Source organism: Poecilia reticulata, linkage group LG20 (assembly GCF_000633615.1).
Source record: "Poecilia reticulata strain Guanapo linkage group LG20, Guppy_female_1.0+MT, whole genome shotgun sequence".
NCBI classification, from domain to species: domain Eukaryota; kingdom Metazoa; phylum Chordata; class Actinopteri; order Cyprinodontiformes; family Poeciliidae; genus Poecilia; species Poecilia reticulata.
The window spans coordinates 22,582,218-22,599,910 of record NC_024350.1 but is presented as its reverse complement, the minus strand read 5'-3'; the positions used below and the strand labels follow the sequence as shown (position 1 = coordinate 22,599,910).

The window sequence follows — 17,693 nt, the reverse complement described above, 5'->3', positions numbered from 1 at the left end:
ATCTACCTCCAACACAACATCAGTGACCTTTAATTACAGTTACAACATTTTACACCTTTTCAAGTTCAATGTCAAAATCACATTTATAACCTTTTAGTTTCTTTGATTTAACATTCATTTATAATGTTATAATAACCATAACTTATTAGTTACTCTTGTTATAATCACAATGTGAGTTATTACAGACATTTCTGAAAAGAAACCAATAATAATCCATGATTGTAATTATCTGATACCATGTTACAGTTACTTGTTTCACCTTTAAGTACTTCCACAAGTGTGAGAGCAAGTGTAAATATTCTTATAATCAAACCAACATCAACCACTGGTTAAACCAATATTAATTATTGGCATAATTATAAGTCATTATTTTAAGTATTTTACTGTGGGTTTTATCCAATCTCTCAAAAAGTTTAGATTTTATTCTTTAAAAACCTTTAATGCATTAAAATAAGGAATGGTCTGAACTATTTTTAGCCTGATGCAAGACAGAAACTTCCCCTTTCTTCAGGAAACCAGCTCTTCCTGTTCCATGACTCTCTTTCTGCCTGACTTTGATTTTTTATGATTAAATAGAAAAAAGTAGAATTAAAACAAAGTTTGCAGGACACAATAACAACACACACAACCAGATTCATTTTATTACCGTCTGACTCTACTGTTGGGTCTTGATGTCACCTGTGTAATTAATTTTAAGGTAATTTTATTTATTATTACTATTAAACTAAAATCTCCAGCATGGGGAAGTGGGATGAGCTCGACTTTTCTCGACAATAGTGAGAAACAGAATAGAAAACAACGAACAAAAATTATGTTTTAGAATGTTTCGAATTCTTAATTAGCATTTTAAAATCATAAAATCAGGTCTTCCTGTCTTCTTCCTGTTCAAACATGGGTGAGCACCACTGACCTAAACTCAATAAACTGCAAGGAGTTTTCATCCCACATCAGTGTCTGTTCTCAAAAATTATTTAACTGGATCTTATGTCTTTTTTCATTTGTTCCAACAGGAATTTTCTGTCCCTTCAAATGAGACATTTGTGTTGACCACAACTGACAGAATAATAGTGGATGGTGAAAAATTAGGTAAGTAAACCTGTTCATGTTTATGAAACAAAGGAAGACACTAATATAAACATGGAATATTATTCTTTCACTCATTTCAGATCAACTAAAAGATGGCACAACCCTCTATCTTCTACGAAAAATAGACCAAGTCCTGTTGTCTTCAGTTGAGGAGGAGATTAACTTTGTCCCTCACTACAACACACTGATTGAAAGTGGGGCAAATGAGTACTTTATTGAGGGCCAGAAATCACTGCGTGGGTATTAATGTAGTCAAAGTGATGTCATAATTTGTAAACGGGGAATGCAGGTTATAATCTTAATCATTTGGTGTCTTTGTGTCATTTTTTTCAGCCTGCGCTCTTGCTGAGCTGGTGGACAATGCTCTTTCAGCAACTGCAAAAAACTCTGGAGTCAGGAGTATAGAGATAAGGCTGGTTGGTTCTGCTTTTTACTTTTAAAAGTTTCACTGTCTTCAAAGTTTTTGATATATTTTTTAGGAGTGCTAGATTAAAGAAGAGTAAGTCCATAGTAACACCATGGCTTTTAAACATTTATTGGCAAATATTTTGAATATTATGTGTAAATTTTCCTTCCACTGTACAATTATAAATTTGTATTAACACCTAAAATCCCAATATAACACTGAATAGTTTGTGGCTATATTGAGACGAAATGTAAAAGTTTTGTGTGAATGTTAAAAACTAAGCAAAGTAGAAACCCCAGAATTTTGTTTTAATAATTCTGTATAACTACTTGGGTGTTTTTTCCTTTCCTTTCTGGACAGTTTTTTAACAAAAGATTTGGGAAGCCTGCTATCATTGTGTTGGATAATGGGTCTGGTATGACCTCCAAGCAGCTCAATAACTGGGCCATTTACAGACTCTCTAAGTTCACAAGGGAAAACAGCACATTTGAAAGGTTGTATTTTTTGTTGTTTTGAAAAAACCTTCTGAAAAAATTAACTTTTCACTAATCTGTTTAAGAAGAACCTTGATATATTACTTGTTCATTTAATTTCTTCTCATTTATGGTGGAATTTAGTGAAGTAGAGGGAAGTGATCCACCTGCTCATGTACCTCGCAGTCTCAACAGTGACATTTCCTTTTTCGGAGTTGGAGGAAAACGAGCTGTTTTCCACATGGGGGATGCTGTCAGAGTAAGTTCATTAACATTTTGACATCATTCCAATGGAGGAATGAGGGCATTTCAAAGTTTTTCTTTATTCAGTCAGTTTAAATTTGTAAACAAAAAAAAAACATACATGGAAAATAAAAAGAAGTATACATGTTTTGCGATTAACAGATGATCAGCAGACCTCTGGGCTCTCCAGATGTTCATGAGTTGGTTCTATCAAAGGACGAATTCCAGGAAAAGGCGCAGAAGAAACAGGATGTTTACAGAAGCAAAATTCTCAACAGGATGGTGAGGGCTTTTACTTTTTCAAATAAAAAAATGCTGGAAACTCTGGAAATGTTGATGTGAACAGGACAACTTCTCCATCTGGCAGCCTGGAGACGTCTCACACATAACAGATGATGAACGATTTCTTCGTACCATCATCGCTGAAGAAACTCAGAAAGAGAGCTTCACTGTGGTTGTCATCACAGGAATCTTTCAGGAGCACATCAATTACCTGAAATTACCTGTTTGCTTTAAGGAGTGGACCAGAGAGCTCGCGTGAGTTTACTCACCCACCTGATATAAAGTCTGTACAAGTCTAATGTGTGGGTCATGGTCATAATGTTTGTTTTTCATGGGTTTCAGTCACATTTATCATTACTACATTCATGGGCACAATGGAAACTGCAAAGCAGACGTCTCTCCAACATCAGATGACCTCCGAAGAATTGACATTGTTGTAAGGCTGATCACAGTAATTCTTATCTGGTTTGAATATTTCTGTAGGTCTTTAAAATATTTTAATGTTCCATTTTCTTTAAATTCATCAGGTGACTTTGTGGGCTTCCAAAAGAACAGAAAAGATGAATCTCAGAGAAGTGGAAGACGACATGCAAACTCTATTCATAAATGCAGCCAAAGACACATTTGAGTTCAGGGCCGAATCTCCAGATGGCGGCATTGTGGAGGGTGTCCTTCGATATCACCCGTTCCTCTATGACAGAGAGACCTACCCTAAAGATTCATGTGTTAATCAAGGTATTCACATGTAATGTGGTTGATAATTCACTATAGGAATACGCATTTCACAAGAGGATATCGTTTGTTTGTTTTAGCTCCTGGTGAGAATGATGATAATAATGAAATGGAGTCTGAAGCCACAGGTCAGGCAAGAGGAAGGAGGGACATCTTTGAGTGTTTCTGGAATGGACGGCTCATCCCTTATACCACCATTCCTGGGTAAGTATTTATTTGTTATGGGCATGAATTTTCTTTTTAAGGCTATGTTTCTAAATGCTTGATAAACTTATTTTCTTGGCTGTCTTAAATAATACTACTATATAATTAATTAGTCAACCAGTTATATTTATATCTATCAGTTGATAGCAAATACATGTTCCCAGGATACATTATGTTTAAATATTTCTCGCTGTGACTTATATCTATCCAACCTATAAATCAATCTACATTACAGAACATATCTTATAGACACTGAAAAAAATCCCAATGATCAAGAATCAAAGTGTAAATCAAAATGTAAATAAAACTTGACAGATAAAATCATTTCATGATAATGTTGCATGAACAAGAACCAAATGCATTTCAATGATTTTATGACATTTCATCAATTAATTTTGTTGCTTCTAACCCTCCGTATTTGGGGATAAGTGTATCAAGTTATTATTCAGTGTTTGTTTTTTCATTCTTGTCTTTTTTTATTATTATTTTTGTATTCCAGATTTCACTGGTGCCAGAAGAAAGGATCAAGATTACCGGAAGAGTGCTATAGCCGCTTTTCTGGGGTGCTTTTCACTGATGGCAAATTTCGTGTCAGTGCAACCAAGCTGAAATTCATGGAACTGGAAAAGGAGTTGGAGCAACGGGGCACACATTTCACCCGTGTTTGTCCTATTCAGGTAGCCATATGCCTTATTGTCATACTATTTCATAACAGAAACAGATTTTTGCCATTCCTTCAGGTGACCAATTGTTTCTGAATGTTTCACAGAAATCCTCAAAAAGAGGGGACATTCAGAAAGAGTTTACAAATTGGCTACAAAACTGTCACGAGACGCTCGACAAACAGGTGAAATTTATTGACTACAAAGAAACTGTGACACGATCAGAAGTGCAGGCTAAGAAAAAGCAACATCCCTGGGCAGTTTTCTCCTCTATTGAGCAACACGGCAGACGATACACTGCAGGGGACATTGTAAGTGCTTCCTAAATTTAACATAGGTAATAATAATGTAAAGAATATAATAATTTATGTTCTTCTTTGTAAAATGTTTTCCATGCAGGTAAAGTCCCAGAAGCCAGCACAAATTATTCATGGTACCGTGTTAAAATTCTTTCTGCATGGAGCTCATAAAGGAGACGTGTTTGCCACAGGCGGAGAAGTGGAAATCAAGCGTGTAAGAAAATAATCAATTCTTTTTATGAGACTTACTGACTGAAGTACACAGATGCACCCATCATGGATAGATATTTCGATTCATTGTGTTTATTTATGGGGTGTAAACTCTGAACAAGTGTCACACTGAGTACATTACAAGACAAACAGATAACATATAAAGAAACATAATTTTACCAATCCAGTCAGTCAGACAGATAAAATGCAGTCAAATTAATTTTACTGAAACTTTCCTTTCTAAGAAAACCGTGCTATTAGAGGGGACGCTCATTGACTTTATTGCAATCCATCCTCCTGACAACAGAAAGGCAAACTTGCCATCAGCAGGAAAAAAATCCCCTACATGATCTTGTTCAGTATAAATGGCCATTTGTTAAAACAGAGCAGATTAAAAAACAAAGAAGCAGTAGTCCACAAGTACAGAAATGTAACTTCTGAGAGAAAAACCAAAGTTAGTATCAGAAGTGACATAATAATAACATAACACGAGTGAGTTTGCGTGACAGAGAATTATCTTTTCATTTTATGTTTTGTGGTATCCTTCATATCCTAACAGTTTGCCAAAATATTTTCCATTCCTCCTTACAGAGCTGGTTTTACTAAGTCAATTGTACCAAGGCATTTTTCTGAAACGATCTAAATTCAGGGGTTTGGAGTACATTCTACAGATAAAGTTGGTTTGACTAGCACAATTATTGTTAATTTAATTTATGTGAATATGGAATAATCCTCAGCATAAAGAGAAATAGCAATTCATTCAGTTTTGCAAATCAGTTTTTTGACTTGCTTGAACTTATTTGCAAGATGTTAATGTTTTAAAAATCTAATTTGTAGGAGCCTCAAGGACTTTATGAAGAGATCACCAAGGTCATACCCATTGCTAAGATTGACATGACTGCCACAGATGAAAACATCAAAAACCACATTGAGAATGAAAGAAAGAAGTAAGATAAAAACTAGAGGAAATTTTAGTTTTCCAAAGTGGATTTTTTTTTGTTTGTATGGAATTTAATTTTATTGAAACAAAAATGTATTTATGTTATTTCTTCATGCTTTCTCTTGTCTTAATACGGTGCAGCCTTTTCAAGTTCACAAAATTCTTCCTTAAAAAAATTCTTTATTTTTTCCAGGCTGCCAGATCGCCTAAAAGTTGACTGGCCAGAAGGCAATGTCTTGCCTGAAAATGCTGTGTTGCCTGCTGGGACTCCAATAGGTAAAATATTGTGGTGTCCGCATGCAGGTTTTTTTTGTTGTTTTTTTTTCAATCAACATGTTAAACAGAAAACATAATTTTTAATTTGGCCTAAAGAGTCATGTTCGTTCATCTTCATTTGTGAAACTTTTTCTCAGGACCTATTAAAGTTGAAATTCTAAACGGCAATGGAGACTCCATCTCCTCGAGGATTCAGACAGGGACCCACGGGATACAGCTGAATGTTTCACTCAAGGTGGTGTTTAATGGTAGGATTATCTGAATTTATAATAGAAAATAATATTCATTTTTACTACATTTGAAGCTAAATCAGTTCTTCAGGCAAACCAAGTTTGTTATACTGTACAGTTTTAAAGACAAAAAGCAACGACAGTGCTGAGCCTTTAACTTTCCCTTAGCTCAGCCTAAATATCTTCAGTTTGGAAGTTCGGTTTTATACTTGACTCTATGAAAGTGGAACCCAAATAATTTGAACAACTATAAGCCCTACAGGAGTGAGGGAGCAAGAGAAGGAGAGAGGAGGGGAAAATGAAGGAGGAATGGAGAAAATGTCTGAGAAAAATTTTTGTGAGAAGTGTGGTTATGTAATCTTGTTCTTTGTAACTTATTCAGAGAATAAATCATTGTTTGTTTTCATGCACAGGTGCTACAGAAGACAAGGTTCTTTCTCTCACTGCCTCCTATATATCTAAGAAAGGACATTTTTTCACAGAAATTGGTTTGTTTTCTTTTTTAGTTTTATATTTTTGATAACCCATTTTTGATTTTTTTTTTTTTTTTTTTTTTTACTCAAAGATTCCTAATGACTGCTGTGCTCTGCAGGAAACTTGCACAGGTTGGGGAAGTACACACTGACTCTAACTACTGTGCTAAGTGACACCAGTAAGGGAGTGCAAACAGTCTACGGTGGCAGAGAGCTTCCAGAATACAAGCATGAGTTTAGAGTCAAAGGTAAAATTAATTTGTGCTGCTAATTTATAAGAGACAAACTTTTAGTTTCCTTCAGATTTAGATCTAAGTGATTTTTGTCCCTGTAGAGGGATTTGCAGAGAGCTTTTCTGTTGGGGAGCTGAGTTCTTCTTTTCGTGTGGGAGAGCCGTTTGACATTCCTCTGCACATGAAAGACTGTTATAACCACACAACAAAACCTCCTCCCAATATCAAACCTGCTCTTCAAAGCAGGTGGGTCATTACTCAGTATTTTGTTTATTAGTACATTCAGTATTTATTTTATTGTTTCACTCTGTCACCACTTTGTCCTTTAGTGGTCTGGAACTGAGTTATGAGACAACAACTTGCAGTGGGGTCTTGTTAACCATCCAAGGTGTCAAAGCCAAGGGAAAACTCCCAAACTACGCCTCAGTCAAGGTAATTACCTTGTTAGATCTCACTGCAATATATTTTCACACCCCAACACAGTTGAAAGTTTAAGGGTTACGAAGAGAAAAAGAAATGTATCAAATGAGAAACAAGGGAAGCTACAAATGTGTGGCTTTTTTTAAAAACTGACATCTTTCCTTCAATATTTACAATATCATTGTCACTGCATGTTTTCTAATGTTGTGCACCCCAACCTAGAAAACAATGCACTTCTTTCTGAGGTGTTTAATAAAACAGTTGTCTCAGTTGTGTGTTTGTTTCACCAAATATTGCGTCAAAATTCATAACTCAAGAGTTGGGTCAGAAATTTACCGGAAGTCTACAGCTTGAACACTTCTGTTGGGTCAGGGGTTGGGTAGATTTACCCAAACGGTTGGGTTAAAGACAAAACTTGGAAGAAGCCACGCCCCTCTTCACAAGCCTCCATTTTCAACATGACTGCATATTGGGGTTCTCCTCTACTTTGAAATAAGACATGGTAAGTAAAAAGAAGATAAAGTTTCAACGTGAATAGGATTTTATAAATGAATAGAATGTATTTCGAACATGTTTGATATTTATTTTTATGGTTATTTAAAATATGACGGTAGGTAAATAATTTTTTTTTTTACCCAACTATAGTGGTATAATAATCCGTGTATTGTGTTATGTTTCAACCGTGGCTCTGTGGGTAGAGTAGTGGTCTTGCGATCAGAAGGTTGTAGGTTCAATTCCAGCTTCTTCCTGCCATGTGTCGATGTGCCCCTGGACAAGGCACTCCACCCCAAATTGCTTACTGAGCTGCGTATGAGTGTACAAATGTGTGTGCATTTGTGAGTGCAAATGGGTGAATGTGACTCCAGTGTAAAGCGCTTTCAGTAGCCAACAATGACTGGATAAAGCACTATATAAGTTCAGTCCTTTTACCATTTATGAGTTTCAACCCAATTTTGGGTCAGTTTAACCCAACGTTTGGTTAGTTGCCATGACCCAATGTGCTGGGTCAAACCATCAACCCAACCCAGTTGGGTTAAAACAACCCAGCGTTGGGTCGGTCCATATTTGACCCAGCGCTGGGTTACGAATTGGGTTACTTTTAACCCAGCACTTTTTACTATGTATGCATTTTTTTCAGAATTATGACATCAAAGTGACACTGCCTCGGCTTAAAAATGACACACAGACTGTGAAAATCTCTCTTCATCCTGGTAAGACTGCTTTTATTAATAATTCATAGTCTCCTATCTACTTAATGGATACTTCATAATTTTATAGTCTTGTTACACTGTTTGTATTTCCTTAAATAAAAATGTCCTGTTCCATAAGTAAAAGAAACGCTAAGTCTCAGAAACACTTGCTTTCTGTCAAAGAGTGAATCAATTCTTCAATTAAATATTAAAATCTTAGGAAATCCTCATTCACTTCTTGTGAAGTCTAAAACAAACCCAGTGGAAGTGGAGAATGGAAACCCGGTGAGTTTTGAGATTGAAGTCCATGATGAGGTTGGTAACATCACTCGCTTCCCCGGACTGAAAGTTTACTGCCAGGTATGGACATATGCAGACAACCATGAAGGTTACAGAAATTCCTCAGCTTTAGATTTACGTTTGCTGTGCTTTTTGTTTTTCAGATTCCTGGGTTGGATTTGATGGAAAAAGACTGCAGCGCAGGAAAAGCTGACCTTGAGACAAAACCTGTAAACCACAAAATTGTCAATGGAGAGCCGCAAATACTTGAAGCTAGATTTGAAATACCTGTAAGTTTAGGAAAAAATGTCTCAGCAGTACACTCTCAGTTTCTGAGTGTGCTCATCCTTTCACTGTTTTCTGTTAGAGTCAGAAACAGGTTGCACCAGTGACTAGACAGCTGATGGTCATGCCCAGTAAACGGATCTCGCGGATGGAGCTTTTCTCTCAGCGCGAGGAAGAGCTGGTGTTGAAGAACAATGAAAACATAAAGTGGAAAGCCGGAGGAGTGCTGGAGAAGCTGTTTTATAAGCTGTATGATGAAGCTGGAAGAGAGGTCCCAATTACTGCTGAAATTGCCTCCAATATTAAGGTGTGTTAATGTATTGCTTAGGTTATAATTCTTAAGGCCACTTCTTTTTTTGTCATTATTGAATGTATGCTTTCTGTCTAAGGTTACATGGGGAACAGATGTTGATCAGAGAAATCTAGTAAACGGCTGGCTACCAGATCTACAGGTTTCCAAACATGTGGATGGAGAACACCTGTACCAGGTCTCCTACCAGGAAAAGAAAGTTTCTTTCTGCTTCAGAATTGTGTAAGCTCAACTCTATGGTTGTGATGTTGTTTCTGAAAGAATTTCCAGGCTTTTCTGAAAAGAAGTGCATTGAGGAGAATGTCAGTTAATGTGTGTTCCTGCTAAGTACATATTTTAAACAGTATTTTTGGTATATTTTAAACAGTTGGTTTTTGCCAATAAGTTAATGTTTTGGGGTGTCTGGAAAGGGAGCCGTTTGTAAAACCTCTGTATCAGAAAGCACTGCCCCTCACCTAACAATCCAAGCTGAGCTCCAGAACAATTGGGTAGCTTGTTTTACCGCTGTATGCACTGTCCAATGGCTGCTGGAAAAGACAAGTGTTTTGTTGTTGATTCACCATCCAGAAACCACTTGCTGCATTCTTGTTGGTTGTGCTATTTCTGCTTTTCAAAGATGTATGGTTGTGTAATTGTGCAACTGCCATTTTCAAATGCAAATGTAAATGTTGAGTGGGGGGTTATGGCCAGCAGCAGCTTTTTTGGATTTAAAGTGACTAGAGGTCCAAAAACAGCTTCTTCTGAAAGGAGATCAAAATAGGCAGAATTAACCAGATTAAATTTCATTATCTAAGAATGATTTTTGCAAAAAATGTAACTAACATGTTTAGCATAGCCCATACATCTATCCTAACCTGTTCAAAGACTTTTTCCAACCTCGTTTTATTGAGCTTGTAAAAAATCTAGGTCAATGAACATGAATGTTGAAAAAAAAATGTTTTATTAATTTATTTTACAGATTTAATTTGTTGATATTCTAAAAAGTACTGACTTTTATTTTTGACTGTTACGCATTACGTCTTCTTTCTACATGAATGCTTCCACAACAAAGATGCAGTTTTGCTAATTCAGCCATGAATTAGCTAAATTCATGGCTAATTGAATTCATGGCTGAATTCAATTAGCCATGAATTGAATATTCTAGGCTATGGATAAATAGCCTAGGATTTAGGCTATTTATCCATAGCCTAATCCTATGGATACAATAGGATTTAGGCTTTTGAGTACAAGTCATTATTCAAATACATTGGTCTTAAATTGACTCGCTATGGACACCTGCTGAGCAATACGTACAATCCTATTAAATCAGAAACACTGTTATTGCCAACTGGTGCATTTTATAATAATTAATACTGTCATACAAAAACAGAGGAAGTAATTAACAGAAGGTTCTTATAGTGGATATTTGTTACATTTATCTATTGCTCAAGCAGTCCAGCTTTACTCTTAAAATTATGTTTGATTTTTTTCAAATGTACATCTTTATTTTGTTTTATAGGCCTTGTCCTGATGAACCAGCAGGGCTAAAAGCAACTCAGCCTCAAAGCATTGTGAAACTTGGTGAAACCTTATCCGGAGACATCAGTAAGCTTAAACGTAATAATTTAAAATAATGATTACATTTAGCTTCACGTTTTGTGACTTTATATCTTTTCCTTTCCATACAGAGTTGGAACTTGTGGACCAGTATAATAATGTAACCAAGAAGCTGACCTCCACTTGTGGGAAATCCTTTTCTGCAGAAGCCGAAGGTCTTGACAAAACGAGTATCGACTTCAAATGGAACGTAAGAACACAGATGCTTGAATTAAAATTCAAACCAATGTTTGTATATAATTATGCATCCTGATGTTTTAATATCAGTTAAATATTTAATTACATGACCCTACCACTACCATGCTTGGCATTGTGTTCTTGGGTTGTATTTTTCTTAGTTTGCTCTTTGTGTTTGTTTATTATTTAATTTGCCCCTTAGTTATGTTTATTTTTATTCTTTGTGGCTGCATGGATATCCTTATGGTTTAGCTACAATAAAATAGAAAGAAACTGTTCACAAGGAGAACCAGATCAGATCAAAACATATAACTTCAAACCAGTTTGTTATAAAAATCACAAACTAGACCAGAATGTTAACAAGGGCACAATTGTCTTCAATTATTGTGTTAATGTTTTCAGTAAATGTGAAGTTAATAAAGTCCCTCACTGTTTTTAGGAGAGTTGCAGTTGTGTTGTGGCAATAGGAGTCCGTTTCCACTCAGGGTCTCCTGGACCCAGAGTGATTTACTTCCACTACAAAGAGTTTACCAAAAGTGTCGTTCTTGAAGTGACAGCAGGAGTTCCTTCCCAAATTAAACTGGTCAGCGGACCGGAGCAGGTAAAATATTAGAAAAAAATAGTTTTTTGTTGGTTTGCTTTGAAAAACCCCTTCTCTTTTGATGTTGGCTGAACATTAGTGTAGTGAATTTCTGTCTGTTGCAGAAAACTTTGAGATGTGCTTTTGCGTGTGAAACTCTTTACTCTCCAGCCAACTTTAACTAACCACCAAGATTTTATGGGAGAGCAGAACATCATCACATTTCTCTGTGTGTTGTCCTACTATAAACTTGTGTCTGTCCAGGGTATATCACGACTTTGACCTGTTGACGGCTCCACCACAAGATTTTAAACAGAAAATGAGCAGCTATCACAAACATATAATTATTTTGTAGTTTTTGTGCTTCTCAGCCCTTGCAGGTTTTGAATGGTCATGATATTCCCACACCATTCCTTCTCCAGCTGTGTGATGAGTGGGGAAATCCGTCTCCAGACGAGAACATGAATGTTGAGATAAAACCTTCTCCTGTGACTCTAACGGTTAGTTTGAAAAGATGTTATTAAACACATCAAGCTATATACAGCTACATAAGCTGAAAATTCATAAATAGAGCGCTCTGCTGTTTTTATCATTGTAATAAAATCTCTTTGTATCAGTTGACAACAGAGGTTTTAAATCCCATGGACACAGAAGGGAAGACCTGCATCAAAGTTAATCAAATAGAAGGATCAAAGTAAGTCTTATAAACACGTCTTGTACCAGATTTGTTAACTAGTTTCAAATGCAGAAAATTCTAAATGTGCATCATTTTCAAATCCTGCTGAACTTGATAAATAGCAAATGTGTTATATTGAGATTGTCTCACTACTAATATCATAGTATTCTAAATGATAAAGCTCTAACATTTAACTAAATATTCAGCAACTGCAGAAGAAACAAATTAAAAACTAGACTTTTAATTTCACATTCTGGCCTTTTTAAGTCAATAAAACGCTTGATTCTGGTATTTTTACGTCTCTACTGATTTCTAATCATAATGTGTACATGCTTGCTTCCTCTTAGTGAGTTTTTAAATCATTTAGAAATGTATGTCTCTCCTAGTAACTTTATCTTACTATTACTATTGGCATTAATGTTTGAAATTGTTCACAAAACAGTTTCTGTGCTGCTGTCATTTCCTGAACCCATGTCGTAAACTCTCAATGGGTTCTTTATAGTTCCAGGTGAAGGTGGAATTAAATGGAAACTTAGACAATTGGATTTGATATATTAAATCCAACCTCTGTTTGAAAACCCAGCTTTGTTTACAAGCTGTGTCCATAATGAGCTCGATATCTATAATAAAGACTGGTCATAACTTAATGTGTGCTACCTAAATGTGTCAGATTATTTCATTAAACTTTTCCTATGCCGTTGAATTTGGACAGAATCTCTGTTCATCACAAGAACAATAGTTTTATACTCTTTTTGTCCACTAGAAGGTACTATGCGCTGGAGTTTAAAGGTTCCCTAAATGGTAAATCCATCCCTGGTCCATCAGTGAACCTCACTCTCCTCCCTGATCCCAACAAACCTGTTAGACTCTCAGTGGACTTTGACAGAAATGTCAAGTTTTCTGCTGGAGGCAAATTTCCAGGTTTGTATTTCTTAGTCCTTGGCAGACTTTTTTAAATTTATTTTAACAGTGCAGGAAATTTAGGTTTGCTGTGTATGTGTTTCAGTTTTCTCAGTGACGGTGTTTTCTGAAGACGGGAGTCCGATGACAGCTTTTAAACCTGCAGATCTGTCCATGTTGCTGTGGGAGGGACCGCCATCAATGCGTCCTGCAACGGTAAATGACTACATATGATCAAGAGACTGTACTCAGTGTGTCTCATATTACTATAATGTTATAATATTCCTCTTCTTTGGCCCCTATGCAGATCACTGAGCTAAAATACAGAAAACCTGTTGAAGATGAGAGGAAGGACTGTTATGAATTTAGGTGATGTACTTTACACATAATTTTTGCCTCCGTTTTGCTGGATGATTAAAGGAGTAGAAAAACTGAAGTTATTGGTTGGTTTTCTTTACTAATTGCCAAATTTGACAGTTGATATCTCCTATTTATTTACAATAATTCTGAAACTAGGACATAATTTCAAAACAGGCAGATTTTCAGTATCAAGTAAGCTACCTGTAAATAGTGACCCTGAAGTGTAGAAGAAATATTACAAAACTGTTGTATAAAGTGAGAAGATTGCATTTGTGCTTTACTACAGAGAAGAAGAAATCCCAACACGTGTTGGGGAATACACTGTAGAGTTTTCTCTACAAACCAACAAAAAAGAAGACCATCTTAGGAGTCAGGTTGGTTTAAACGTAATCACTGTTTAAAGTCAAAAAGCATAAATAAATAGTTTGTCATCAAATGCCTTAGTCATTTTTAGAGTGTTCATTCCTGTACTTAAAGGGTTAGTTCAGACTATTTGCAATTTTCTGAAATTATCTGTAATAGAAGGCCTTTTGAAAATTAAAATAATCCAGCAGCGCTAAATATGGCCTGTTCTTAAGCTTTTCAAATCTCAGATTTGTTATAGAATCACAATCGGCTGATCTGACAAATCAGTTAATGAGGTACAGACACATGAAATGTTTGGTTCAAGAAAACAACTAGCATAACCATTCTGTTGATTTCACTAATATTACTAGAACTACTAATATGACCATTTTCAGTTTGAATTGATTTAAATTGTGAAAGTCAATCAAAGCACATTATCTACGTCCAACTTGATGTTAGCTTCCATAACCCCAATTCATTTCAGTTTTATGCAATATCTAAGAGGAAATAACTTTCTAATACAGGTGAAGGAACACCAGAAATCTGAACTAACTCTTTAATGCACTCAAGGCATGATCTGATCACTCAAGGTTCACTTTAATAAATGTATTTTCAATTGCATCTTTTATAACTTTAGTAGTTCAAATCCTTGGCTGATTGTTTTCTGTCTCATAGATCTGTGTAAATGTTGTGGCCAATGAACCCATCACACTAGAACCTGACTGTCAACAACAAACTCCAGTTGTTTTCTACTGTACAGAGATGGCCAATCGAATCTTGGTTGAAAACATGACTTTGAAGATAACGGTGAGCTAACGTCCTCTTATGGATTCACAATTCACAACTTTGAAATTCTTTCTCTGTAAAAGCTACACTTGTAATTTGCAACTGTAGCTTTTACAGAAAGAGTAAAAGCTACAGTTGAGTCAAGTTTGTTTGACTCTTTCCAGGATCAGTTTGGAAATTCAGCCGGGCAGAACCTGAATGGTACTGTGTCCATCTCAATAAAGTGTCCTGAAGAAGAAAGAAGCAGAATCCTCCCTCTGTTTGATGGAAGAACTAACATCATTTCAGTTAAGTTGATAGAAGGAAGTGTCCTCATCAATGTAAGTAACATTCCTTCTGCTGGACAAATTATTTTTATAAGTTTGTTGTCCTTATAAAAAGCTTCATACCTTCTCACCCTTAGAGTTTAGCGATCATGGAGGACAGTCCTGGTGAGAATGGAAGCAGATATGTTCTCCACTTCAAACCAGAAGTGACAAATCCTCCCACATCTCTGAGTCCCTTTGAACTGCCCTTCCATTTTTATAACGGTAAATTGTACAAAATGTATTTTAGAACAAAGATTTTCTATTTGTGCAAAACTAATACATTCCTAAAAATTTCTCATATATGTGGTACTAGGTTGCAAGCAATAATGAATCCTGCTCTTACTTCTTTAAAGGAACTATCTTTTTAAATGCAAATAATGTCCACTTATCCAATCAAGGAACATTTTTTCTTTTTTTAAAAAAAAGACTGGTCAAAATAGAAGTTCTTCACATTTAAAGTTATGACTAATCATTTCAAAAGCTTTTTTAATTCTTTCTAAAACAGTCAAATAACGTCATTTATATTTGAAGGGTGCTGACATTCTCATATACTCAGACAATGTCTTTTGATAATAGCACTTGTTGAGATCAGAAAAAATGGTTTTAATATCCAGCCAACAAAAATTATATCCCTGACCCACTTTGGTGAATCCACTATGAACTTTATCAGATAATCACAGTTTTAGTTTCTTGAAAAAGAAATCCAGAACAAATACTCATCTGGATTCAAAAGGAGACCTGCTTTACTGCACTAAAAGTACAAAGCATGTCAAAGTTCTTTTTTTGTTTACAAAAAAACTGCTTTTGGTGTATCAATTGTTTGTCCTGAAGACTTTTGTCTTCCTGTTGATCTTTTAGATTTTGAGAACCAACAAAAAAAAGTTGAACTGATGAAGAAGAAGGATGAACTGACTGAGGCTGTAAAAGAATGCAATAAATTCTTTCATAAAATTTGCGATCAGAAGGATTTGCTGAAAAGTAAGACTTMTKTTTGTGATATTTRCWGTTTCCCTGTGTGGGTTACATGCTGAGCTTTGTTGCTTTGCCACAAGGAGGTCCTGAGTTCAAATCCCGGCTTGGAATTGATTCTTGATTTTCTGAGCTAACATGTTGTCAACATTCCTCTCAGCCCCATTTATCACTTATGTTCCCTGTTTCTGTGTAGTTTACAGCTTAATATATTCTTCTCACTATAGATAATGTCGACGTCTCAACTAGGAAAGAAGTTTCTCTCAGAAATGAGCTGAATGAAAGAGGCATAAAAACAGAACACCAGTTATCAGTACGTTTTGAAGAACTTTTACTTTTGTTTTTCTTCTTAAGTTGCAGTTATTTATTTTTTTCAAGATGGCATTCATGTATATTTAACTTTCTCAGATCACAGATATTAAAAGATGCCTAAAGCAGAAGACCTCTGAATTGGAAACAATAGAGAAAACTCCAAGAAGAATCTTTTCCATTCATGGAAAATTCAACGGGCCTGACATTCTTGGAATGGTGATGAGAACTTTCAAAGCAGTATTTCTGTTCTGAGGTCCGTGTTTACAGGCTTTGACTTGCTGATTGCAGGTTGGCCAACTGGCCTTTGTTGCCGATGATGATGTTGCAAGGGTCATCTCGTGGATCTTGCAAGGAGACATGGACTGTGTCATCACCACAACGACAACAGCAGCTCAGAAACTTTATGAAGACACACGAGGCAATCAGCAGGTTATGGCCCTCGACAATATTCTTGTGCAACAGGAAGACAGGTAGAACAATATTTTGTAATACAAAAAAATTGTTTGAATCTCCTGGAATAAATATTTTTGATTTGTTCCCAGAGTTACTTTTTGGGTGTTTTTAGAAGCATTGTGATATTTTCCTTTAATCATTTGGCCTGTGCTTTTTCTGAATCATGCATATTCCTGTAAATATAAACCAGACATACAGTAGCATCGCTTTTGTTATTGTTGTATTGCCACAAGGGGGAGACAAAGTTTGGCAAAAAAAAAAAATTCTGCGACTGACTTGTTCTACTTAATGGGCAACTTGTATAAGTGAATCCATTTTGATTAATAAGACATTTTGTGACTGAGCACCTGGTGCCTGATTTTCACAAGGATGTGGTTATTTTTTGGAAATTTGTTTTCTGATCTGAATATGCAATTTCTATTTTGTAAAATATTATTGATAACTACTTAGATTCAACTCAGTTACAGCCGTGGTGTCCAAAGTCGGTCCTCGAGGGCCGGCATCCTGCATGTTTTAGTTCTTTCTCTGGTGGAAGTAACAACTTCCTCAGCATGTCAATGTTCTTCTAAGTAAGCCTTATAATGAGTCATTATTTGATCCAGGTGAGTTAAACCAGGGAGAGACCAAAATGCTGTAACTTGAGAACAGACTTTAGGCACCATTGAGTTACAGCAAAATAAAATGTCATTGATTTCTGGAAACATGATCTGACAACATGAGTTGAAATGATTGGTTAAATAAAATATAGGCAATTTTCTAAAATTGTTAACTGTTCTCTGTGCCTTTTTATGCAAAGTTGACAATGAGAATCCATTTTGCAGTACTGTAAATTTAGAATTCCTTCTTTTGGATTTATTTATTTTTTTATTTACCATATCTTATAGACCCCTGCCACATGTGGCGATACTAGACGGAAACTCAGATTTGGTGAACTTTTAGTTTTAATAGGTTGCACAACAACGCCACCCTGGGAATTTCACCCAGAGAATATTTCTTTT

The 17,693-nt window shown here is 35.8% G+C and overlaps 1 protein-coding gene across 1 annotated transcript in view; it reads left to right on the top strand.

The window, feature by feature from the left end:
• Positions 1 to 17,634, top strand: part of LOC103456942 (structural maintenance of chromosomes flexible hinge domain-containing protein 1-like) — a 20,396-nt gene extending 2,762 nt beyond the window's left edge. Inside the window, exons 2-43 of the mRNA XM_008396827.2 lie at positions 1,011 to 1,086; positions 1,167 to 1,322; positions 1,420 to 1,502; positions 1,853 to 1,986; positions 2,110 to 2,224; positions 2,371 to 2,490; positions 2,576 to 2,745; positions 2,833 to 2,926; positions 3,018 to 3,225; positions 3,303 to 3,426; positions 3,926 to 4,103; positions 4,196 to 4,399; positions 4,488 to 4,601; positions 5,435 to 5,544; positions 5,731 to 5,813; positions 5,951 to 6,061; positions 6,457 to 6,531; positions 6,636 to 6,764; positions 6,851 to 6,995; positions 7,079 to 7,181; positions 8,308 to 8,380; positions 8,580 to 8,719; positions 8,803 to 8,928; positions 9,006 to 9,230; positions 9,313 to 9,455; positions 10,732 to 10,817; positions 10,901 to 11,019; positions 11,446 to 11,607; positions 11,958 to 12,086; positions 12,204 to 12,280; positions 13,026 to 13,183; positions 13,269 to 13,378; positions 13,470 to 13,531; positions 13,809 to 13,896; positions 14,543 to 14,674; positions 14,818 to 14,973; positions 15,057 to 15,183; positions 15,820 to 15,939; positions 16,158 to 16,243; positions 16,339 to 16,458; positions 16,531 to 16,712; positions 17,580 to 17,634. Of these exons, the coding sequence (XP_008395049.2) occupies positions 1,011 to 1,086; positions 1,167 to 1,322; positions 1,420 to 1,502; positions 1,853 to 1,986; positions 2,110 to 2,224; positions 2,371 to 2,490; positions 2,576 to 2,745; positions 2,833 to 2,926; positions 3,018 to 3,225; positions 3,303 to 3,426; positions 3,926 to 4,103; positions 4,196 to 4,399; positions 4,488 to 4,601; positions 5,435 to 5,544; positions 5,731 to 5,813; positions 5,951 to 6,061; positions 6,457 to 6,531; positions 6,636 to 6,764; positions 6,851 to 6,995; positions 7,079 to 7,181; positions 8,308 to 8,380; positions 8,580 to 8,719; positions 8,803 to 8,928; positions 9,006 to 9,230; positions 9,313 to 9,455; positions 10,732 to 10,817; positions 10,901 to 11,019; positions 11,446 to 11,607; positions 11,958 to 12,086; positions 12,204 to 12,280; positions 13,026 to 13,183; positions 13,269 to 13,378; positions 13,470 to 13,531; positions 13,809 to 13,896; positions 14,543 to 14,674; positions 14,818 to 14,973; positions 15,057 to 15,183; positions 15,820 to 15,939; positions 16,158 to 16,243; positions 16,339 to 16,458; positions 16,531 to 16,712; positions 17,580 to 17,634 (5,208 nt within the window). The remainder of the gene's footprint in view (positions 1 to 1,010; positions 1,087 to 1,166; positions 1,323 to 1,419; positions 1,503 to 1,852; positions 1,987 to 2,109; positions 2,225 to 2,370; positions 2,491 to 2,575; positions 2,746 to 2,832; positions 2,927 to 3,017; positions 3,226 to 3,302; positions 3,427 to 3,925; positions 4,104 to 4,195; positions 4,400 to 4,487; positions 4,602 to 5,434; positions 5,545 to 5,730; positions 5,814 to 5,950; positions 6,062 to 6,456; positions 6,532 to 6,635; positions 6,765 to 6,850; positions 6,996 to 7,078; positions 7,182 to 8,307; positions 8,381 to 8,579; positions 8,720 to 8,802; positions 8,929 to 9,005; positions 9,231 to 9,312; positions 9,456 to 10,731; positions 10,818 to 10,900; positions 11,020 to 11,445; positions 11,608 to 11,957; positions 12,087 to 12,203; positions 12,281 to 13,025; positions 13,184 to 13,268; positions 13,379 to 13,469; positions 13,532 to 13,808; positions 13,897 to 14,542; positions 14,675 to 14,817; positions 14,974 to 15,056; positions 15,184 to 15,819; positions 15,940 to 16,157; positions 16,244 to 16,338; positions 16,459 to 16,530; positions 16,713 to 17,579) is intronic.
• The last annotated feature ends 59 nt before the right edge of the window (positions 17,635 to 17,693 follow it).